Source organism: Anomaloglossus baeobatrachus, chromosome 6 (genome assembly GCF_048569485.1).
Source record: "Anomaloglossus baeobatrachus isolate aAnoBae1 chromosome 6, aAnoBae1.hap1, whole genome shotgun sequence".
NCBI lineage: Eukaryota > Metazoa > Chordata > Amphibia > Anura > Aromobatidae > Anomaloglossus > Anomaloglossus baeobatrachus.
The window spans coordinates 72054687-72080212 of NC_134358.1; the positions used below are offsets into that span (position 1 = coordinate 72054687).

Consider the following 25526-nt stretch of genomic DNA (forward strand, 5'->3'; position numbering starts at 1 on the left):
ACTGTTTGTTTGGTCACATGGTCTCTGGGTGCTTGGAAGGACTTCACTTCCTGGAGGCACCCTGGAAGGAGTCCATGTGGACTAGAGACTGCTGCAGTTTCCTCTGATGTCACTGGTTAGGAGGACAGGTGTATGGAACCTGTGGTCGCTCTGCACTTGGGGAGCAAGAGTCCTCTTGGGATCTGGACTCGCTGGCATCCGTGGCTGAGAGCAAGTCACAGATCCTGGTTGGTGATCTCAGAGAGGCACTAATGCACTAATGTGAAAGACTGTATCCAAATCAATGTGTGTGATACAGTGTATTGCAGTTCGTTTAATCAAAGTATGTTCCTTTTTAAGCCGGAAGAGACACTTGTGGTTTTAAGTTGAAAGTGGTTTATGCCGCATTATATAAATTAAATAAACTAACTGGACTTTTAAATGTAAGTGTTCCTGTGTGCCTCAGTTATAGCAGCCAAGTGAGTGTCCCCCAGTGCAGTCTCACACTGTGCTCAGAAGGGATTCTCCACCTCAGTGTTTTGATTCAGGGACTGAGGATGATCAAAAAAATGCGGAATCCCAAATGGTAACAGAGTGGCTGGAGCCTTAACGTACTGCAGACCTAATCCTGACACACAACTAGAAGTAGCCGTGGGATGAGCCTACAATGACCTATTTGTCTCGACACAGCCGGAGAACTAAATTTCTTTGTCGCTCCATTGGGAGACCCAGACAATTGGGTGTATAGCTTCTGCCTCCGGAGGCCACACAAAGTATTACACTTTAAAAAGTGTAACCCCTCCCCTCTGCCTATACACCCTCCCGTGCATCACGGGCTCCTCAGTTTTATGCTTTGTGTTGAAGGAGGCACACATTCACTCAAGCTCCCATTTTAGTCAGCAGCTGCTGATTGTATCGGATGGAAGAAAAGAGGACCCCCACAGGGCCCCCGGCATGCTCCCTTCTCACCCCACTAAGTCGGCGGTGCTGTTAAGGTTGAGGTACCCATTGCGGGTACAAAGGCTGGAGCCACATGCCGTTTTCCTTCCCCATCCCTTGGAGGCTCTGGGAGAAGTGGGATCCTAACCGGTCATCCATTCACTGGGACCGGGCTCCCTCCGCAGCCCCTGGGGGATTCTGCCGGACAGGAGACTTGGTATCATCAGGGACAGAACCCTGCATCTAAAGGTACTCTGTGTCCCCATGGGGAAGGTGCATGGAGCGCTTGTTTCACAGACGCTGCAGCGGCTGCTGTTTTTTTGTGACGACCGGGACTTCCGCGCCGACCGCGCCTGTTTGCCGGCCGCGGTATTAAATTTAGTCCCCGGCTTCATGCGGCCTAGTACCATAACTCCCGCCCCCGGGCCTGCCAGTCAGGGGTAAGGGCGGGACGGTCGACCTGACGTCGACAGTGAGGGCTAGAGCATACTTTAGGTGTCCTCCTCCCCCCTCACTGATCACTGTGGGGCACCAGATTCCCGCACTTTATTAGTCGCCGCCCACGGCTCCCTCCTCCCCTGAGAGCTCCGGCAGCCATTTTTACAACACATTCTGCCGGTGGAGGATTTCAGGAACGAGCTCTGCAGCTCTGGGAGGACCAAGGCAGGGAATCTGGTGGACACACAACCGCTTTGGGCGGTCTGTAAGCCACACCGGTCACCCGGTGCTGGTCCCCCTAGGGTGCCGAAGTGTGTGTGTGTATATATGTGTATATATGTGTATATATATATATATATGTATGTATGTATGTATGTATGTATGTATGTATGTGTATATATGTATATATTTTCTCTGTTCGGCCGCATTGTTTTGCTTTTGGCTATATACCCTCAGTGATCACTCTCCTAGGACACAACAGCATGTCGTCCACAAGGAGCAAGGGTGCCAAGACACAGGGTTATTTTGCAACCTGTACCTCTTGTGCGGCTATGTTACCTGCAGGTTCCACCTACCCTCACTGTGAGCAATGCTCGGCCCCTGTTGCACTCGCTCAGCCGGAGCCTCGGGCACTGGTGGGACCCTCGGCTCAGCCAGAACCGCCTGCTTCCCCTGTCCAGGTGGCAGGGACAGAGTTTGCAGTTTTGGCTGAGAAACTCTGAGTCGCTTTCACAATCCATGACTCAGTCTATGGACAAATGGTCTGCTAAGATACTAGAAGCCTTGCAGTCCAGATCGGTCCTTACACAGGCCCCGGGCACTGTGGGATCACCCCCAGGTCCCTCTCGGTCTGCGCCGCAGCGTGCTCCCGGGGTGGCACCTAGGTCTCACGGGGAGGACTCCGGCACGGACCGCAGTCCCAGACCGACTAAGCGGGCTCGCTGGGAATCTTCCCCGACTTCATCACGCTGCTCGAGGTCTCAGCTTGAGGACTCTCTGGAGGATGAAGCGGATGTCGCAGCTCAGGGCTCTGACCCTGACGTTGCTCTCAATCTTGATACACCTGAAGGGGACGCCATAGTAAATGACCTTATAGCGTCCATCAACCAGGTGCTAGATCTTTCTCCCCCAACTCCACCTATAGAGGAGTCGGATTCGCAGCAGGAGAAACACCAGTTTAGGTTTCCCAAACGTACAAGGAGTGCGTTTTTCGATCACTCTAACTTCAGAGATGCTGTCCAGAAGCACAGAGCATTTCCGGACAAGCGCTTTACTAAGCGCCTTATTGACACGTTACCCCTTCCCCTCTGACGTAGTTAAGGGTTGGGCTCAATGTCCCAAGGTGGATCCTCCAGTCTCTAGACTGGCGGCTAGATCTGTAGTATCAGTGGCACATGGTTCATCGCTCAGGGATGCCACTGACAGGCAGATGGATTTCATCAGGAGCTCTATGAAGCCACAGGCGCGTCTTTTGCCCCGGCCTTTGCAGCCGTGTGGGCACTCCAAGCTATCTCAGCTTGTCTGTCTGAGATTAATGCGGTCACACGTACCTCTGCTCCGCAAGTTGCGTCTTTGACTTCTCAGGCGTCGGTATTTTCATCCTACGCCATGAATGCCGTCCTGGACTCTGCTAGCCGTACAGCGGTAGCGTCCGCCAACTCGGTGGCAGTCCGCAGGGCCATGTGGCTACGCGAATGGAAGGCAGACTCTGCTTCCAAGAAGTTCTTAACCGGTTTGCCATTTTCTGGCGACCGATTGTTTGGCGAGCGATTGGATGAAATTATTAAGCAATCCAAGGGAAAGGACTCGTCCTTACCCCAGTCTAAACCAAACAGACCTCAGCAACGGAAAATTCAATCGAGGTTTCGGTCCTTTCGGCCCTCAGCTAGGTCCCTATCCTCCTCGTCCAACAGGCCACAGAAGGGCCAGAGGAACTCCTATGCATGGCGGTCTAAGTCACGTCCTCCAAAGACCGCCGGAGGCACTGTCTCCAAGGCGGCCTCCTCATGACTTTCGGCCTCCCCAAACCGCATCCTCGGTCGGTGGCAGGCTCTCCTGCTTTTGCGACGCCTGGTGGCCACATGTCCAAGACAGATGGGTGAGAGACATTCTATCTCACGGTTACAGGATAGAGCTCAGCTCTCGTCCTCCGACTCGTTTCTTCAGAACATCTCCGCCCCCCGAGCGAGCCGATGCACTTTTTCAGGCGGTGAACACTCTGAAGACAGAAGGAGTTGTGATCCCCGTTCCCCTTCAGGAACGTGGTCGCGGTTTTTACTCCAACTTGTTCGTGGTGCCAAAAAAGGACGGATCATTTCGTCCCGTTCTGGACCTCAAACTGCTCAACAGACACGTGAGAACCAGGCGGTTTCGGATGGAATCTCTCCGCTCAGTCATCGCTTCGATGTCCCAGGGAGACTTCCTAGCATCAATCGACATCAGGGATGCCTATCTCAATGTGCCGATCGCACCAGAGCATCAACGCTTCCTGCGTTTCGCCATCAGGGACGAACACCTTCAGTTTGTGGCACTGCCTTTCGGCCTCGCGACAGCCCCACGGGTCTTCACAAAGGTCATGGCATCCGTTGTGGCAGTCCTACACTCTCAGGGCCACTCGGTGATCCCTTACTTAGACGATCTCCTAGTCAAGGCACCCTCCCGGGTGGCATGTCAACACAGCCTGACTGTTGCTCTGGAGACTCTCCAGAGGTTCGGGTGGATCATCAATTTCCCAAAGTCAAAATTGACACCGACCCAATCACTGACTTACCTCGGGATGGAGTTTCATACTCTCTCAGCGATAGTCAAGCTACCGCTGGACAAGCAGCGTTCGCTGCAGACAGGGGTGCGCTCTCTTCTTCGGGGCCAGTCACACCCCTTGAGGCGCCTCATGCACTTCCTGGGGAAGATGGTGGCAGCAATGGAGGCAGTCCCCTTTGCGCAGTTTCATCTGCGTCCACTCCAATGGGACATTCTCCGCAAATGGGACAGGAGGTCGACGTCCCTAGACAGGAACGTCTCTCTTTCCCTGGCAGCCAAAACCTCTCTTCAGTGGTGGCTTCTTCCCACTTCTCTGTCGAAGGGAAAATCCTTCCTGCCCCCATCCTGGGCTGTGGTCACGACGGACGTGAGTCTGTCAGGGTGGGGAGCGGTTTTTCTCCACCACAGGGCTCAGGGAACCTGGACTCCGACAGAGTCCTCCCTTTAGATCAATGTTCTGGAGATAAGGGCAGTGTATCTAGCCCTAAAGGCGTTCCATCGGTGGCTGGAGGGCAGGCAGATCCGCATACAGTCGGACAACGCCACGGCGGTCGCGTACATCAACCACCAGGGCGGCACGCGCAGCCGTCAAGCCTTCCAGGAAGTTCGGCGGATTCTGCTGTGGGCGGAGGCCACAGCCTCCACCATCTCCGCAGTTCACATCCCGGGCGTAGAAAACTGGGAAGCAGACTTTCTCAGTCGCCAGGGCATGGACGCGGGGGAATGGTCTCTTCACCCAGACGTGTTTCGAGAGATCTGTTGCCGCTGGGGAACGCCGGACGTCGATCTCATGGCGTCACTGCACAACAACAAAGTCCCGGCATTCATGGCACGGTCTCAAGATCACAGAGCTCTGGTGGCGGACGCATTAGTTCAGGATTGGTCGCAGTTTCGACTGCCTTATGTATTTCCTCCTCTGGCGATGCTGCCCAGAGTGTTACGCAAGATCAGGTCCGACTGCCGCCGCGCCATCCTCGTCACTCCAGACTGGCCGAGGAGGTCGTGGTACCCGGATCTGTGGCACCTCACGGTGGGTCAACCGTGGGCACTTCCAGACCGACCAGACTTGCTGTCTCAAGGGCCGTTTTTCCATCTGAATTCTGCGGCCCTCAGCCTGACTGTGTGGCCATTGAGTCCTGGCTCCTAGCATCCTCAGGGTTATCTCGAGATGACATTGCCACTATGAGACAGGCCAGGAAACCAACGTCCGCCAAGATCTATCACAGGGCTTGGAGGATCTTCTTATCCTGGTGCTCTAAGGGTTTTACCCCCTGGCCGTTTGCCTTACCCACTTTTCTTTCCTTCCTTCAATCCGGAATGGACAAGGGTTTGTCTCTCGGCTCTCTCAAGGGACAAGTATCGGCGCTTTCCGTGTTTTTTCAAAAGCGTCTAGCCAGACTTCCGTAGGTCCGCACGTTCCTGCAGGGAGTTTGCCACATAGTCCCACCTTACAAGCGGCCGCTGGAACCCTGGGATATTAACAGGGTGCTAACGGCTCTTCAGAAACCACCTTTCGAGCCGCTGCGGGATGTCTCTCTATCACGTCTTTCGCAGAAGGTGGCTTTTCTAGTGGCAGTTACGTCGCTCCGTAGAGTGTCGGAGCTAGCAGCGTTGTCATGCAAAGCCCCCTTCCTGGTTTTCACCAGGATAAGGTGGTTCTGCGTCCGGTCCCGGAATTTCTCCCTAAGGTGGTATCCCCTTTTCATCTCAATCAGGATATCTCCTAACCTTCATTTTGCCCTCATCCAGTTCACCAATGTGAAAAGGATTTGCACTTGTTAGATCTAGTGAGAGCACTCCGGCTCTACGTCTCTCGCACGGCGCCCCTGCGATGCGCTCTTTGTCCTTGTCGCTGGCCAGCGTAAGGCTATGTGCGCACTTACCGGATTTTTCGCGGATTTTGCCGCGGATTTGCTGCATGTTTCGCTGCAGAAAATGTTCATAACATCTCTGCAGTGAATCACCAGCAAATCCTATGGAGAAAAAAAATCCTGTGAGCACTGGGCGGAATTTGACAGCTGCATGTTTTGCTGCGGGAATCCCGCAGCAAAAACAAGTGCATGTTACTTCTTTTCCGCACAGCGCTGCGGGATTTTACTCCATTGACTCAATGTTAATCAAGAAATCCCGCAGGGAATAACGCAGGCAGCAAATTCTGTGCGGTTCACTGCGTTTTCCTGCGTTATTCCCTGCGGTATTTTGCGGTTTACCTCCGGTAATGTGCATCACTTGCTTGCGGTTTTGCAGGGAAGTGATGTCATTACAGGAAGAGGAAGCCGTGCAGAGTAAACACACACACAGATCACAGACACAGACATCACAGACACATAGATCACATAGACACAGACACATAGAACACACATAGAAAGAAAACGGAAATATAGAAAAAAAAGAACGTGGGCTCCGCTGCATATTTACCTTCCAGCCGAGGTAAGCACACAGCGGCGGCCCGGTATTCTCAGGCTGGGGAGGGAGAGGGGCAGGGATAATGTCCCCCGCCTTACTCCCCCTCCGGCAGCCGAGAATATCAGCCGCAGCTGCCCCGGCACTGTCGCATGCAATATGCGACAATACCGGCGTGTCCTCGGCTCTTCTTGCCACCGTGTAGCAGTGGTGGCAAGGTAATACAAGGGGTTAATGGTGATGGGGGACCACCGCCATTAACCCCAGGCTTGATCATGGCAGCGTCTATGTGACAGCTGACCTGATCAACCCGTAAGTAAAGTGAAAAAAAACACAGACACCGAAAAATCCTTTATTTTAAATAAAACAAACAAGCCTCGTTCACCATTTTATTAACCCCCCCCAAACAAAGCTCCGGCGTAATCCAGGTCCGACGTCCAGCGCTGCTTCCATCCAGCCGCGACTGTCACAGACACAGGCTGAATGAAAGCAGCAGAGGTAATTACCGGTCATTTCCCACGACCGGTAATGTGAACTCACTGCCGACCGTGGGAAATGCAGCGATCTGTCATCTATCCCTCTATCTATCTATCCCTCTGTCTATCTATCTATCCCTCTATCTATTCTTCTGTCTATCTACTCTCAGAATTAAATGACTTTTTTTTTTTCTTCAATGTGCTTTATTGCATTGAATGCAATAAAGCACATCCCAACCCGCACGCGGCAAAACCGCGGCAATACCGCGGTAAAACCGCGGCAAACCGCATGCGGTTTTCGGGTGCGGTTTCCCGCGGTTTTTTACCGCGGGTGCGGTAATCTTTGAGGGCATGCGGAATTTTCTCAAGAAAATTCCACTTCCCAGTGCGCACAGAGCCTAAGGGGTCGCAAACTTCCAAGTCAACCTTGGCTCGGTGGATCAAGGAACCGATTCTTGAAGCCTACCGTTCTTCTGGGCTTCCGCTTCCTTCAGGGCTGAAAGCCCATTCTACCAGAGCCGTGGGTGCGTCCTGGGCATTGCGGCACCAGGCTACGGCTCAGCAGGTGTGTCAGGCGGCTACCTGGTCTAGTCTGCACACTTTCACGAAACACTATCAGGTGCATACCTATGCTTCGGCAGATGCCAGTCTAGGTAGGCGAGTCCTTCAGGCGGCGGTTGCCCACCTGTAAGAGGGGGCCGTTTTCGGCTCTTTTTATCGAGGTATTCTTTTACCCACCCAGGGACTGCTTTTGGACGTCCCAATTGTCTGGGTCTCCCAATGGAGCGACAAAGAAGGGAATTTTGTTTACTTACCGTAAATTCCTTTTCTTCTAGCTCCAATTGGGAGACCCAGCACCCGCCCCTGTTCCCTTCGGGCTGTTGTTCTTTTGTGTACACATGTTGTTCATGTTGAATTGTTCTTTTGGTTCATGATTTCAGTTCTCCGAACATCCTTCGGATTGAATTTACCTTAGACCAATTTATAAGTTTTCCTCCTTCCTGCTTTTGCACCAAAACTGAGGAGCCCGTGATGCACGGGAGGGTGTATAGGCAGAGGGGAGGGGTTACACTTTTTAAAGTGTAATACTTTGTGTGGCCTCCGGAGGCAGAAGCTATACACCCAATTGTCTGGGTCTCACAATAGGAGCTAGAAGAAAAGGAATTTACGGTAAGTAAACAAAATTCCCTTCTTTTTCTTCCACGTTCTGCTTGTGAGGGAAACCGTGTAGACTCTCACTCTGGTATCACACCTTGAGACCAAGCGAGCAGTGTAAAACCCGACATGGTCTACTCTTTGGTCTACACGGCAGGACCCTTAACGCAAGAGAAGCATTTAGCTGACCAGGCGGACAGTCCTTGCGCACCCTCCCTCCTCTCACAACTTATCAGCTAGCAGGCTTCTCCCAAGATGCCCTTCAGCGCCCTCCGGTGTTGCACTCATGAGAACACGCAGAAGGATTCCTTCCTCTCCAGATCCTTTTCAATACCCCCCCCCCCTCCTCCATGCTCTTTTGACATGCTCAGACACCACCATTCCGCTCGGGTTCTCCCTTGCTGCCTTCAAAATGTAGGTCCTGGCCTCTCTGCGGCATATTTTGCCTTTAGGCCATACACATCTCATCTTCGTGCAGGCTTTTTCGGGGCTAGCCTTCTGGTAATGAAGGTAGTGACATTTGCTTCTCCTGGCCTTCATTACCAGTCACTTTTTCCCTCTGGAGTTGCCATTTTTTTCCTCAGTGTCTCAACCCACTGTTCTTCTGCTCCTGGCGTCCACCAGCTTTCACGCCATCCTCAGCCTGGTTTCACTTTCCAGCTCTTGTAAATTGCTGGATCCTCCTGTCAAGTTGGGTAAGCTCTGCGTTTAGCTGGTGACACGAGTCCCCCCTCCCCCACACACCTCTGCAGCTCCTTTTAAGGATCCCACCAACAGGCACATTAAAATTGCTGTAACGTCTGCGTTCAAATCATCTGATTCTACATTGTGTTCGAACTTTGCTGCAGCATGGGTATGTAAACCCGTGTCCGCCTTGGCTAAGTAATTGTGCATTCTTGCAGGCACTTCTTCCAGGCAACCTGGCGGACCTAGCTAACAAAACTGCTCTTGCCGGAAAATATTCTCTTGGCCTCTTGATGCCGCCAGTTGAATTGCACAAGCCTCCGGTAGCCTTGTGTCTCCGCAGAATGATGTGGCAGCCTGGCACACAGACCAGCATCTAAGTCTCTCACTAGTCTATACCCTTCCAGGGTTTCCGCCTGTTTGGAGACTAATTGGACCAGGTTATTCAAGAGGTCATGGGCAGTAAGGGCACACAGCTTGCTCAACAGAGACCCAGACGCCATCCTGTCTGATGAACTGTCTTTTCGGCTGTTCTCCTCTGATGAGTCCACCCAGAAAGTAAGAGATCATCAATTTAAGCCAGTTCTTTCCTGGTGTTAACATGGTTAACAATCAATCAAGAACTCCCAAAAGCCGATCCAACAGATTGTCATCCGCATGACGTGTCACACCCACCCGGTAAAACTCTTGGGGGGTTGGACGTCTAATACTCTTTCAGGATGTTTTGCTCTCCGTTGTCGAAGACTCCTGTTTCAGAGAAATGGTCTCTGGTTGCAAAATTGAATTTGCGCCTCTCCCCAAGGACCACTTTTCTTTTGTCTCCTGTGATCCTTTCGAACCTCTTTGGGTGGTTTCTGTTCTTTTCCATCTTGGAAGGTCAGTTTCCTAGTAGCAATCATGTCATTAATTGAGTTTCTATGCTGGCAACCCTTTCATGCCGATCCCCTTTCCTCATCCTTCACCAGGACAAGATGGTTTATTTTTCCCCTTAGCTGGTCTCAGCCCTCCACCTTAATGAAGATTATCGTTCTTCCTCGGCTTCCCTGGAACGATTTTCTAAACACATTGGCTCTTGTTAGAACCATTTGCATTATTCCTGGAAAGGAAAAATCCATTTAGACGTATGAATTACCTATTAATCATTACTAACTGCTGTGAGGTAGGACCACCAATGTTGTAAATGGTAGCTGTCACGAACCACCGGGGGGGTCACTCAGAAATCCCCCGCGCTGGCTACCAGTACGTCACAATCGGGGGGTAACAAGTGGGGGTCACCCCTCCTTTATACCTCCCGACCGACAGACAGAGCACGTGATGCGCTCTCTAGCGCCCCTCTTATAGTCAGGCCAATTATGGAATTGCCCGACAATAAGCAAGGAGGCCGCTATACTACTTATGCCGATTATTGAAGGGTCCCCGGTGAGAGTAGGGTATATATTCCTTCGACCTCCGCGGGCGGAATATATAAAATCTCCCCGAATCTCACTGGCCTCCCCACAATAATCCTTGGCACAAACTCGCTGCCACCAACCGCTTCACGGTAACTATTAGCCGAACACACAGACGTGGGATTCAAGATCGAGATAACAGAACAGCCCAAGATTAATTATATAATTTAATCAGCCTAAAGCACACTAGAAACTACAATATATACAATAGGGAATCTACAGAATATACAGTTATGTCAGAGTACAGTTACAGATAAAGCATGGTTTACAAACAGGCATACACAGTTCCAGCAGTTACCTTGTGCGTCTGGCCACAGGGGGGCGCCGTGGACCAGGTTTCCAGGATCTCCCTCACAGGTCTTTCCCAACCAGGCCCCCGAGCAAAAGAACGCTGGAAAATGGCCGAAGTAGGGTTATCAACCTGGGCAAATCCAGGTCCCCTCCTACCTTAGTGACCTCAGAGGGAGCACTGCTCCACCCCTGGCTGGAGTTATGGACAATATCCACAACATGGAATATGGGCCATAACTTTGCCTGGGAGCGTCGTAGGCGGACGCCAACGCTCTCATTGTGACAGTTATGAATTTAGCTACAGAACGAGAGGACTCATGACTTGTCTACTAGTTCCCCATTGGCTGATATCACGCCTGGGGTACTTCCCAAGCTCCCACTTCCATAAAAAAGGTGTGCCAGCATCGTCCGCATGCGCAAACACCATTTTTATGGTTGCCATATTTATCGGAAATATGGCTTGCGAGATATGAACCATATTTTACTGGAGTCGTTCCGTCTGGATACTTCCATAGCCTTGCTAATTAGATAGCAGCCCCTACCACAGGGTCACGGCAGGGAGTCATCCTGTGTCCATTGTTCCCACATCATCTAATCTCCATATCACAGGAGATGGCCATGGGATGTGTTGCTAGGATGTGACACCTTCCAAGATGTTGGACATTGAGAACAAGAAGGGAGGAGGCACTGCCATGGAGTGATGAGAGCGATTATGACTGGAAATCATAATTCCTCTTCATATCCCAGGATTTGCCCCACACCTCCCCCCTTTTGAGGGCGCTAGGGGGCAGCACACTCCGGTGTTCCCCCGTGCGCCCGTCCGCGACCTCTCCTTGTCGGGACAGCCCGTCTGCGTTACCGTGGTCACGGTCCCTTTTGTGTCGAATGGTGAAGTTGTATTGCTGGAGCGCCAGGCTCCATCGCAACAACCTGCCATTCGTCCCGGAGACAGTGTGTAACCAGCTGAGAGGGGATTGTGGTCCGTCTCCACGATGAAGTGGCGCCCGTATAGATAAGGTTGCAGACGCTGCAGAGCCCACACTATGGCTAGGCATTCCTTCTCCATTGTGGAGTAGGCCACTTCCCTTGGTAACAGCTTCCTGCTCAGGTACAAGACTGGGTGCTCTTGGCTCGCAGAGTCCACCTGGCTGAGCACCGCACCGAGGCCGAAGTCACTGGCGTCGGTCTGTACTACAAACGGCCGCATGAAGTCGGCTGCCTGTAGCACGGGCGGGCTGGACAGGGCGTCCTTTAGGGCCCGGAAGGCTGTCTCGCAGTCCATTGTCCAATCGACTGCAGAGGGCAGCTTCTTCTTGGTGAGGTCCGTCAAGGGCTTTGCCAGGCTACTATAGCCTGGAACAAACCTATAGTACCCAGCGGTCCCCAAGAAGGACATCACCTGCTTCTTGGTCCTGGGGGTGGGCCAGGATGCGATGGCTTCCACTTTCTCAGGCTCGGGCTTCAGTGTTCTCCCGCCTACCCGGTGACCGAGGTACTGGACCTCGCTCATGGCCAGCTGACACTTTCCCGGCTTGATGGTCAAACCTGCCTGGTGGATCCGCCTGAGCACCTGTGCTAGATGCTCTAGGTGATCTTCCCAGGTGGGACTGAAGACGGCAATGTCATCCAGGTACGCGGCCGCGTACCCTTCAAGTCCCTTGAGCAGGGTGTTGACCATCCGCTGGAAAGTGGCAGGGGCATTCCTCATCCCGAATGGCATCACCGTGGACTCGTACAGTCCAAATGGGGTAATAAAGGCAGAGCGTTCCCTGGCCTTGCGAGTCAGGGGGATCTGCCAATATCCCCGGCTCAGGTCCATGATGGTCAGGTACTGAGCCCCGGCCAACTGATCGAGCAGGTCATCGATGCGTGGCATTGGGTACGCATCGGCGACCGTGACAGCATTGAGCCCCCTGTAGTCCACGCAGAACCGAGTGGTTCGGTCCTTCTTAGGGACGAGGACTACAGGCGAGGCCCAAGCGCTGTTGGATGCCTGGATCACCCCCAGCTTCAGCATCTCGTCAATCTCCTGGCGCATGTGTTGCTGCACCTCCAGGGAGACCCGATATGCTGAACGCCGGATTGGGGGATGATCCCCAGTGTCCACGTGATGGACAGCCAAGTTAGTCCTCCCGGGCTGGTTGGTAAACAACCCCCGGAAGGGGTGTAGGGTGGCCCACAGCTGGGACCGTTGGTCCTCCAAGAGCTGGTGGCCAACCTCCACATCCTCAATGGCTCCGCCTGCCCTAACCTGGGCTAGCATATCCAAGAGGGTTTCCGCTTCTCCCTCCTCGGGCAGGTTGCACACAGGGAGTGCACATGCCTCCCGCTCATGATGTGCCTTCATCATGTTCACATGGAAGGGCTTCCGCCTTCCACGGGCAGGGTCCAGGGTGACCAGGTACGTTACAGGGTTGAGCTGCTGGTACACGAGGTATGGGCCTTCCCAGGCTGCCTGAAGCTTGTCCTGTGGTACGGGGACCAGTACCCACACCTTTTGACCCACTTGGTAGGTCCTCTCACAAGCGTTCTGGTCGTACCAACGCTTCTGGTCGGCCTGGGCTTGAGCCATATTGTCGTGTACCAGTTGCGTCAAGGCCTGCATTTTGTCCCGGAAGCGCATGACATACTCGATAACCGACACTCCAGGGGTGGCCAAATCCCCTTCCCAAGCCTCTTTCACCAGAGCCAGGGGGCCCCGCACACGTCGCCCGTACAGGAGCTCAAACGGTGAGAATCCCGTTGAGGCCTGTGGAACCTCCCGGTAAGCAAATAACAGGTGTGGGAGATACCGCTCCCAGTCACGCCCATGGGAGTCGACCAACATCTTAAGCATCTGCTTTAAGGTGCCATTGAACCGCTCGCACAGGCCATTAGTCTGTGGATGGTACGGGCTGGCCACCAGATGTCGCACCTGGACTTGCTTACAGAGGGCCTCCATCAGCTGGGACATGAATTGGGTCCCCCGGTCAGTGAGCATTTCCTGGGGAAAACCCACTCGGGAGAAAATCTCCAGCAATGCGGTGGCCACCTTGTCAGCCCGAATGGACAACAAGGCCACTGCTTCTGGGTACCGGGTGGCATAGTCCACTACCGTCAGTATGAAGCGTTTCCCGGAGCTACTGGGGATGGCCAGCGGGCCGACCAGATCCACAGCCACCCTCCTGAAAGGCTCATCGATGATGGGCAGAGATACCAGTGGGGCTTTGGGGAGTGGCCCCGCCTTCCCCACTCTCTGACAGGTTTCACACGAACGGCAGTAGGCAGCCACATCGGCCCCCATTTTTGGCCAGTAGAAATGCTGGTTTAACCTGGCCTTGGTCTTAGCGATCCCTAGGTGTCCGGCCATCGGAATCTCATGTGCGATCCGCAACAACTCCGTCCGGAACGGATAGGGTACCACCAACTGCCGGTCCCTGGGCCACGCCTCCGGTGAACCCTGCTGGACCGTGACCCGGTACAGCCGTCCTTGGTCCCAGACCACTCGCTCCGGGTCCGAGTCCGAGGGAGGCTGTGCCGCCTGCTCCTTAAGAGCTTTCAGGCTGTCGTCAGCTTCTAACGCTGCCTGAAACCCCTGACTAGATGTGGCCAGAATCGACGAGACTGTCACATCTTTGGTCAGTACCCCGGGACCTGTGTCCTGGCCTCCACCTGACTCGGCTGCCACTTGGTCAGAAGGGGAAGAGCTATCGGACCTCCGGGAGGCCCCTTGGCTTCCAGCACTCCCACTGCGGGTGACAGCGGCCACAGCCGCTGCGACCGTGGGTCGTACCTGCTCCTCCTCCGTTCCTGACCAAGTCGCCGGTTCAGGCAGACCTACCTGGCTTCCTGACACCCCGGTTGTGGGGGAACCATGTACCGAGATCTTACCTGGGAGCACTTCCGCTCCGGGACCGGCCCCAATCTCACCTGCCTGTTCCCCCCCCTGCAGCAACAGAACCCCGCTGTGAAATCTCTGGGGACCCCACATTTGCTGTGGTAGCCCCCACCCCACACACTGGTTCTCCCCCTGCAGCACCATGCTCTCTGCTTATCCCTGCAGAGGGCAACAGATCCCAGCTCACTGGCTGATCACTTGTAGAGGCATTGTCACACCTTCCTCTGACCCCCTCCCCTGTCACAGCTGCAGCTGTGTGTGTGTCTATGCAAGCCGAAAAATCAGAGTTCACTCCCTCCTCCCTTACATCATTCATAGATAACACATTAACATTGTCAGGGGGCATGTCAGTACTGGCTGAAGGTTCAGCCCTTGGGGGGGGCCCAAACTGGGAGGTTATCTGCCCCAAATCTGTCCCAAGTAGCACGTTTGCGGGGATCCGATCAGTTACCCCCACCTCCCTCACCCCTCGCCCTGCGCCCCAGTCCACATAAATGCCAGCAACAGGCAGCGCCGGGTCAATGCCTCCAATCCCGGAGACAGCGAGGGTTTTTCCAGGTATCAAGTCTTGGGGGGACACCATCTCAGGCCGCACCAGAGTCACCTCCGAGGCGCTGTCTCGCAGTCCTATGGTCACAGACCGGCCGACGGTGACAGGTTGGAAGCTGTCCAGGGACCTACCACCACCCCCACCCACACAATACACCTTGGGCGGCCCTTGGGATGGGGACGGAGCCGGGGCCTTGGGACGCTGAGGGCACATGGCCTTGAAGTGTCCAGGTAGGTTGCACTGATGGCACCGTCTTGGTTCTGCCACGGGCCTGGAGAGGGGAGTTGAGGGGGACACCCCCTGCAGTCTAGGGGCAGGTGGGGCAGTCGCAGAATTCATCTTACCCCCTCTCCAGGTGCTGCTGGTGGCTGCTCTCCTGGCCTCAGGAGCCCGATTGTTGGTGTAGTCATCGGCCAGGGCAGCTGTAGCCGTGGACCCCTTTGGCTTCTGGTCTCGGATGAACTGGCGGAGATCCTCGGCAGTTCCACAAGAGTTGCTCTGTGATGACCAAGTCTAGGATCTCTGGTCCGGTGGTAAGCTGCAGGCCTTGGGTCCAGTGGTCGGCAGCTCGGGCAAGTGCCCGCCGGTGGTCAGCCCAGGAGTCCTTTGGTCCCTTCTGCAGGGTCCGGAACTTCTTGCGGTAGGACTCCGGAGTGAGGTTGTACTGTTGGATCAGGGCCCGCTTGATGGTGTCGTAGCCCTGATCTGCCTCAGTAGGCAAGTCCCCAAGGATTTCCAGGGCCTTACCCCTTAAACGGGGGGTCAGGTATTTGGCCCACTGGTCCTTGTCCAGATGGTGCTGCAGGCAAGTCCGTTCAAAAGCAGTCAGGAAAGAGTCCAAGTCTCCATCCTTCTCCAGCACTGGGAAGTCCTCAACACAGACCTTTGGAAGTTTGGTGTCTTGAAGGTCACGTGTGGCTGATGAGGGCTGGAGCTTGGCTAGATGCAGCTGGTGGTCACGGTCTGCCTGTCGCTCTCGATCTTCACGCGCTGCCTGCCGCTCTGCCCTGCGCTCTGCCAGGAGTTCCTTGTAGCCCTCCCGGTCTCCAGCCTGGAGTAGGGCCATAGCCATTTGAAGAAGGCTATCCGAGCCTCCCAGGCTCGGTGGAATGGCACGTGGTGATCTGCGGCCCGTTGCGGAGCCTGGTGATTCACTGTCCATTTCAGAGCGGAGGACTGGCATCTGGCTCGTTGAGGACCCTTGGGTGAGCTGCTCCTCATCTTGTCCATAATTGCCAGGTTGTGCGCTGTCCTCTGCAGAACGGTTCTCTGGCGTCGGGCTCCTGGAGGGCTCGTGGACAACTTCCTCATCGTCTCTGGCCTGAGCCATTCCTTTGGCTTTGCTCCTGGTGCTCTCTGCCATTCTTGCAGACTTTGGTCACTGACACAGAACTGCCACCTGATGCCTCCACACACCTTACAGTATCTGCACTCTGACACTCTAGTGTTGAGCTGGTCTGAAGACCCCAGCTGCTGCAGGCAGTCTTTAGTGTCTGGGAGTATGGGTCTCACACTCACACACACTATTATCTCGATCCCACCGCTTGCCACCAATATGTCACGAACCACCGGGGGGGTCACTCAGAAATCCCCCGCGCTGGCTACCAGTACGTCACAATCGGGGGGTAACAAGTGGGGGTCACCCCTCCTTTATACCTCCCGACCGACAGACAGAGCACGTGACGCGCTCTCTAGCGCCCCTCTTATAGTCAGGCCAATTATGGAATTGCCCGACAATAAGCAAGGAGGCCGCTATACTACTTATGCCGATTTATTGAAGGGTCCCCGGTGAGAGTAGGGTATATATTCCCCCGACCTCCGCGGGCGGAATATATAAAATCTCCCCGAATCTCACTGGCCTCCCCACAATAATCCTTGGCACAAACTCGCTGCCACCAACCGCTTCACGGTAACTATTAGCCGAACACACAGACGTGGGATTCAAGATCGAGATAACAGAACAGCCCAAGATTAATTATATAATTTAATCAGCCTAAAGCACAGTAGAAACTACAATATATACAATAGGGAATCTACAGAATATACAGTTATGTCAGAGTACAGTTACAGATAAAGCATGGTTTACAAACAGGCATACACAGTTCCAGCAGTTACCTTGTGCGTCTGGCCACAGGGGGGCGCCGTGGACCAGGTTTCCAGGATCTCCCTCACAGGTCTTTCCCAACCAGGCCCCCGAGCAAAAGAACGCTGGAAAATGGCCGAAGTAGGGTTATCAACCTGGGCAAATCCAGGTCCCCTCCTACCTTAGTGACCTCAGAGGGAGCACTGCTCCACCCCTGGCTGGAGTTATGGACAATATCCACAACATGGAATATGGGCCATAACTTTGCCTGGGAGCGTCGTAGGCGGACGCCAACGCTCTCATTGTGACAGTTATGAATTTAGCTACAGAACGAGAGGACTCATGACTTGTCTACTAGTTCCCCATTGGCTGATATCACGCCTGGGGTACTTCCCAAGCTCCCACTTCCATAAAAAAGGTGTGCCAGCATCGTCCGCATGCGCAAACACCATTTTTATGGTTGCCATATTTATCGGAAATATGGCTTGCGAGATATGAACCATATTTTACTGGAGTCGTTCCGTCTGGATACTTCCATAGCCTTGCTAATTAGATAGCAGCCCCTACCACAGGGTCACGGCAGGGAGTCATCCTGTGTCCATTGTTCCCACATCATCTAATCTCCATATCACAGGAGATGGCCATGGGATGTGTTGCTAGGATGTGACACCTTCCAAGATGTTGGACATTGAGAACAAGAAGGGAGGGGGCACTGCCATGGAGTGATGAGAGCGATTATGACTGGAAATCATAATTCCTCTTCATATCCCAGGATTTGCCTCACAGTAGCTATGTGTCACAGTGGAGACAGTCCCCTGCGATATTAAACTGAAGATTTTACTATGGGACCTGTAGTTCCACAAGACTTGGTATTGTATTTAAGGGTCATGTTTCCTTTTAACAATAGCCAGTGTGGTGGACAGGTCTGCATAATCGCATACCTCCACCTGTGGGTGTGTCCGGTCTGATTTAAGAGACTGTTTGTTTGGTCACATGGTCTCTGGGTGCTTGGAAGGACTTCACTTCCTGGAGGCACCCTGGAAGGAGTCCATGTGGACTAGAGACTGCTGCAGTTTCCTCTGATGTCACTGGTTAGGAGGACAGGTGTATGGAACCTGTGGTCGCTCTGCACTTGGGGAGCAAGAGTCCTCTTGGGATCTGGACTCGCTGGCATCCGTGGCTGAGAGCAAGTCACAGATCCTGGTTGGTGATCTCAGAGAGGCACTAATGCACTAATGTGAAAGACTGTATCCAAATCAATGTGTGTGATACAGTGTATTGCAGTTCGTTTAATCAAAGTATGTTCCTTTTTAAGCCGGAAGAGACACTTGTGGTTTTAAGTTGAAAGTGGTTTATGCCGCATTATATAAATTAAATAAACTAACTGGACTTTTAAATGTAAGTGTTCCTGTGTGCCTCAGTTATAGCAGCCAAGTGAGTGTCCCCCAGTGCAGTCTCACACTGTGCTCAGAAGGGATTCTCCACCTCAGTGTTATGATTCAGGGACTGAGGAGGATCAAAAAAATGCGGAATCCCAAATGGTAACAGAGTGGCTGGAGCCTTAACGTACTGCAGACCTTATCCTGACACACAACTAGAAGTAGCCGTGGGATGAGCCTACAATGACCTATTTTTCTCGACACAGCCGGAGAAGTAAATATTCTCAGAGATATAAAAAAACTAATCTGCCTCGGAGCAGTCCCCAAAGATAGCCCCCCCCCCCCCCCACATGTAAAGGCTACAGTGGTATAGAGAAACACAATACAAAGCTAGAAAAGACAGATTCAGCAAAGGTGAGGCCCAAACTATATTTTTTTGGAATGAATAGGAAGGAGCACTGTCTGCAACCGTATAAAACCCTAACATATACCAGCACTTCTGATATGGAAAAATCCTGAGGTCACACAACCTCTCCCCCACTGTATCAGCCCTCTGATGTTACTGGGATCCAAAAACACTAATATAGATGAGGGACTGAATTAATATCAAGCATGACTAATGCAATACCTTGCAGAATAATACAGACACTTCCAGCAGGGAATGATCCAATTCCACCACAAACTCCACACAAGAGAAAATAGGAATCAAGCATTAGTATCAAAGCAGAAAAAAACGACAAGAAAATGGAAAACGTACAAAGGCCACTTATCTGAGAGGAGTGTTCTGGTAGTGAGCAGAGCTGGTTACAGAATGTCCTTAACACACAGGAGACCATTGATCATCGGCAAGTAACGAGAAAGCTACTCAGTTTTATAGTCCCAATCTGACCCTGATTGCCAGTCCTCTACAGGTGTGTGGCTTTCATTCCACAAATCAACTGCACCGCCAGCACTGACCACAAGAGGGAGCCTCAAACTGGAAAACGTATTCAAAACCTCCAAGGCTTTAATTGCTTGTTGGATTTGTTCCACTATTTCTGATGTGTACCTGACAAAAAACTGCGCTGCCTCCTAGTGTTAGCATGTTCCACTGAGGCAGTGGGGACCTTTTGGGTTGTTTTGGCATCAGTCTTCTGTGTTGCAGGTTGGCATGCCAGCTACCTGGTCTTCTGTACACACCTTTTCCAAGTGTGGTTTTTTTTTTTTTGTTTTTTTTTTTTTTAACCAGCTTCATACCTACAAGTATGCCTCTGCTGATCTAGCCTAGGCAGGAAAGTGTTGCAAGCGGCAGTGGTTTGACCACCATCCTGAAGTTCCCAAGTGAAGCAAACCAACCACATGAAAATAGAAGAACTTCAGGAAGGTGGTCAAACCACTTTCTTCCCATCCTTGGGGAACGCTTTGGCAAGTCCCATGGTCTTCCTGTGTCCCGCAATTTAAGTGATACCGAAAAGAGGGTTTTGGGTACTCGCTGTATAATCTGAGCACTCATTTAAGGGACATGGCACCCTCCCATTCTTTAGAATGTGTTCCATTACTAATCTGTGCTGCCTGTTGCGTCTCCTTCTTGCTCAAGAACTGAATAGCTTTCTGCCAGTTGGTCGGTGTAGCCCTACTGAGGAGCCAGGAGTTTTTGCGTGGTGGCAGCAGCATACACCCATTGTCTTACTGTGTCCCACAATGAAGGTTGAGATTTTTGGGTACTCACTGTAAACCCTAGTTTTCCCCCAGAGAACTTCGTAAAAGGCGTTTTATCATGGAGAGCACGGGAGCACTTGGCCTTGCAGGTGTCTGGAAAATAGCTGTAGGCCAAACACTCCCTCATCCCTACAGTTGTGTACATTTTATAGAGGGTCTTAAGTGTATAGTCATACTGATACATTGTTTGCTATATCTCTCCTAGGGGTGTTGTTCCTTTTAGCCAAAGGAAAAAAATGCTTGAGAAAGCCAGAGCGAAAAACAAAAAACCCAAATCGAGTGCTGGGATTTCTTCAATGCCAAATATAACAGTTGGTACCCAGGTAAGAGCACTTCTCGTTATACTCGTGTGTATTAATAATCATTGAATACTGACACAATTTTTATAGGAGAGCTTTCCATTTAGATGTTTGTTTTTTTTCCCCCCATTTTGGACGCCAGTGTAATTGTCACCATTTTCCTGACAGGTTTGTCTAAGAAATAACCCCCTCTATCACGCGGGGGCCGTGGCCTTTTCTATAAGTGCTGGAATCCCAAAAGTTGGGGTTCTGATGGAGTCTGTCTGGAATATGAATGACAGCTGCAGATTTCAACTGCGTTCACCGGAGAGCCTAAAAAACCTGGAGAAAACTAGCAAAACGATAGAGACCAAGTAAGTGCAAGCACATCCCATTGTTGGGTTCAGAAAAGCAAAACCTGCATTGAATTATTAGTAGATACATACCAGAACAGTGTTCCTGGCTGCACATCGTCCTCAGGTAATCAGGTGATGGGATGACTATTAATGTCCTCCATTTAATTTTGTGTGAACAGGGCCATAAATGCCAAATGGCTTGTATATATGGGTATTAGTGTAGCCTGTGTCCACCTCTACAAAATAAAACAAACATTCTCTAAATGATGCTCCAGCCATGGGAGGCCTCGGAGAAATCGTTCAGATTGAACGTTTGATGCATGGTCGTAGAAAATACAATAGGAGACGTCTTCTGCAGGGAAATCGCGTATCGCCAGCGCGACAGAATTATGGTAAAGAGGTCGTTGGTCTGTGGATTTTTGGAATGGTGTGGGAAAAAAAAACGGATGAGAAACCAGACTTAAGCATGTTCCACGAGCTTCGTCGGAACGAACAAATGTTGCGACCAATAATTCAACGCCATATAGCACCCGGCATATTGATCAGACTTATGGGCCGCTTATCAGAGCATTTCCACATGGCAAGATTTCAATTACGTGCACGAAACAGTGAATCAACAAAATTTCATTGACCCTATCACGGGTGCAAACACTCAAAGGATTGAGTGCCACTGGGGTCACATTAAAAACAAAATATTGCGAAAAATGAAAGTTACATCGCCGAATTTATTGCCCGGTCACTTGGCTGAATATTGGTGGAAAAAGATACACAACGAAGAGCCATTCAATGCCATCGTAGATTAAATAGCTGTGCAATTTCCGCTGATATAATTATATATAATATATATATTATAATTTCTGGTAACTTTCTGACTGAGGTCCTATGCATTTTTACTGTTTTATTTACTTTCGTTTCATTTTGTAGAGGTGGACACATGCTACACTAATACCGTATAGATGTATATAGCTGATGGGTTCAAGGAGTTGTCTGGTACTTATTGATGGCCTAATCTTTTTTTGATTGGGGGTGGGGGGGGGTGTCACACTGTATCCCCTATGATCAGCTGTGGAGCAGCACAGCGCTGTCAGCTGTGTACAGGGGCCACCTCCGGAAGCTGCTGATCCATCCCATATCATTTGAACAGGAACATATGTGCAGTGCCTGGCTGTGAACACTATTCAGTTAATGAGGCTGTATTGTACCACAGTGCCACAACTAAGCACCCCGTATGCCGCTGGCATTGGGAACAGCTGATCTCCGGGGTACCGGATGGCACACCCCCATCCATCGACACAATCAATGTGGTGTTGATGACCTATCCGAAGATTGGGTCATCCATATTAAAGTCCTGATAATCCCCTTGAATTATTCTGAAGTAAGCCTAATCCATGTTTTGTAATCTTATTGCAAGGCCTGAAATGAAACAGGAGCCAGTAAAAACAGAAATGGGACCACCACCGTCTCCTGCATCCACCTGTAGTGACGCATCTTCCATTGCAAGCAGTGCTTCAATGCCATACAGTAAGTAGTGGATTATTTTGTTTTTAATTTTAGAACTCACTAAAAGTGGTGGTTTTTTTTTTTTTAAAAAGAAAAAAAAAAATCTAGTTAAGTTTTGGTTAGTATTAGTCTCAGTCTTACATGTTGGTGTAATCAATAATGTGGAAACCTCTCCATATGCTGACAGGCAGGAGTCCAAAAAAAATCAGCCTCAGATGGGTGGTCTCATTGTTGGCGTTAGACACTAGGGGTCTCAAGGTCTGACAGTTCTTTTCAGATTATAATGTCATGTGTGCACGGGTGGGAAGAAATAACAGACTGCGGTCGGTTAATCGCTTCCTCTCATGACGGACGCCAGTGACATTCTGCTCGTTTATTGTTCACAAAACGTTTATCGTTCTAGATAAGAAAAGGGTGTAGACAAAATATCTAGTCCTATCAAGTATCGCAGGTCGGGCTCGGGGCGTGGAGCAACTTGCATAGTCTCTACTGGATTGGTTGTTCCAAACTGGGTGTTTCTCAGGCCCTTATCACCTTAGGCGTTGTCCACGATGCAGGGGCCATCTTTGGGTTACATGTGCTGGCATTTTGTATTAAAGAAAATCACTGAATATATTTATATATGTGTTAGTAGAAAACAAAAGTATTGATAAATGTGTATGTTAGGCTACATCAACTAAGCTACGTATCTGGGTCTCTGAAATGGCTGAATTAAGTATTTCAGGTTACTCCATTCTTACCGTCAACATCGTGACAAGTAATATTCTACCCTCTTTTGAGAGTTAGTATTTCTTTGTCGCTCCATTGGGAGACCCAGACAATTGGGTGTATAGCTACTGCCTCCGGAGGCCACACAAAGTATTACACTTTAAAAAGTGTAACCCCTCCCCTCTGCCTATACACCCTCCCGTGCATCACGGGCCCATCAGTTTTTTGCTTTGTGTTGAAGGAGGCACACATGCACACAATGCTCCACATTTTAGTCAGCAGCAGCTGCTGACTATTTCGGATGGAAGAAAAGAGGGCCCCTAAGGGCCCCCGGCATGCTCCCTTCTCACCCCACTGAGTTGGCGGTGTTGTTAAGGTTGAGGTACCCATTGCGGGTACAGAGGCTGGAGCCACATGCAGTTTTCCTTCCCCATCCCTTAGGAGCTCTGGGTGAAGTGGGATCCTAACCGGTCATCCAGGCACTGGGACCGGGCTCCCTCCGCAGCCCCTGGTGGTATCTGCCGGACAGGAGACTGAGTATCGTCAGGGACAAGGCCCTGCAACTACAGGTACTCTGTGTCCCCTTTGGGACGGTGCATGGAGCACCTGGGCCTCAGACGCTGCAGCGCCTGCAGTGTTGTTTTTTGTCCGGGACTACCGCGCCGACCGTGCCTGATTGCCGGCCGCGGTTTTTACTTTAGTCCCCGGCTTTTGCGGCCTAGTACACTAAACGCCCGCCCCCGGGCCTGCCAGTCAGGGGCAAGGGCGGGACGGTCGGTCTGACGCCGACAGTGAGGGCTGGAGCACACATTGCTGTCCTCCTCCCCCCTCACTAATCCCTATGGGGCACCAGTTCCCGCACTTTTGTAAGTTACGCCCACGGTTCCCTCCTCCGCTGTGAACGCCGACAGCCATGTTTTAAACATCCTGCCGGTGGAGGACTTCTGGCTGCAGCTCTGGGAGACCCGAGGCAGGGAATCTGGTGGCCACACACCGCTGGAGCGGTTGGTAAGCCACACCGGTTACCGGTGCTGGTCCCCCTAGGGTGCTGAACTGTATATAGATACATTATATTTGTATACTTTTTTCCGGTTCAGCTGTACTGTTCACTTGTGGCTATATACCCTCAGTGATCACGCTCCTGGAAGACAACAGCATGTCGTTCACAAGAAGCAAGGGGGCCAAGGCACAGGGTTATTTTGCTACCTGTACCTCTTGTGCGGCTGTTACCTGCAGGTTAAGGGTTGGGCTCAGTGTCCCAAGGTGGATCCTCCAGTCTCTAGACTGGCGGCTAGATCAGTAGTAGCAGTGGCTGACGGTGCATCGCTCAAGGATGCCACGGACAGGCAGATAGAGCTCCTACTGAAATCCATCTATGAAGCCATAGGCGCGTCTTTTGCCCCAGCCTTTGCAGCAGTGTGGGCACTCCAGGCTATCTCAGCTTGTCTGTCTGAGATTAATGCGGTCACCCGTACCGCTGCGCCACAAGTAACATCTTTGACTTCTCAGGCGTCAGTATTTGCATCCTACGCCATGAATGCTGTCCTGGACTCGGCTAGCCGTACAGGGGTAGCATCCGCCAATTCTGTGGCAGTCCGCAGAGCCATGTGGCTACGCGAATGGAAGGCAGACTCTGCTTCCAAAAAAGTTCTTGACCGGTTTGCCTTTTTCTGGCGACCGACTGTTTGGCGAGCGATTGGATGAAATTATTAAGCAATCCAAGGGAAAGGACTCGTCCTTACCCCAAACCAAACAGACCTCAGCAACGGAAAGTTCAAGCGAGGTTTCGGTCCTTTCGGCCCTCAGCCAGATCCCAACCCTCCTCGTCCAACAGGCCACAGAAGAGCCAGAGGAACTCTTCTCCACGGCGGTCTAAGTCACGTCCTCCAAAGACCACCGGAGGCACCGTCTCCAAGGCGGCCTCCTCATGACTTTCGGCCGCCCCAAACCGCATCCTCGGTCGGTGGCAGGCTCTCCCACTTTTGCGACGCCTGGTGGCCACATGTCCAAGACCGATGGGTGAGAGACATTCTGTCTCACGGTTACAGGATAGAGTTCAGCTCTCGTCCTCCGACTCATTTCTTCAGAACATCTCCGCCCCCCGAGCAGACCGTTGCGCTTTTTCAGGCGGTGGACACTCTGAAAACAGAAGGAGTGGTGATCCCCGTTCCCCTTCAGGAACGCGGTCGCGGTTTTTACTCCAATCTGTTCGTGGTGCCAAAAAGACGGCTCATTCCGTCCCGTTTTGGACCTTAATTTGCTCAAGACATGTGACAACCAGGCGGTTTCGCATGGAATCCCTCCGATCTGTCATCGCTACGATGTCCCAAGGAGACTTCCTAGCATCAATCGACATCAAAGATGCCTATCTCCATGTGCCGATCGCTCAAGAGCATCAACTCTTCCTGCGTTTCGCCATCAGGGACGAACACCTTCAGTTTGTGGCACTGCCTTTCGGCCTGGCGACAGCCCCACGGGTCTTCACCAAGGTCATGGCATCCGTCGTAGCGATCCTACACTCTCA

At 51.9% G+C, this 25526-nt stretch overlaps 1 protein-coding gene across 1 annotated transcript in view; it reads left to right on the top strand.

Annotated features, from left to right (window-relative positions):
* UBR5 (ubiquitin protein ligase E3 component n-recognin 5) overlaps window positions 1-25526 on the top strand; it is a 392825-nt gene that overhangs the window by 74613 nt on the left and 292686 nt on the right. Inside the window, exons 13-15 of the mRNA XM_075353032.1 lie at window positions 20366-20483; window positions 20628-20812; window positions 22206-22315. Of these exons, the coding sequence (XP_075209147.1) occupies window positions 20366-20483; window positions 20628-20812; window positions 22206-22315 (413 nt within the window). The remainder of the gene's footprint in view (window positions 1-20365; window positions 20484-20627; window positions 20813-22205; window positions 22316-25526) is intronic.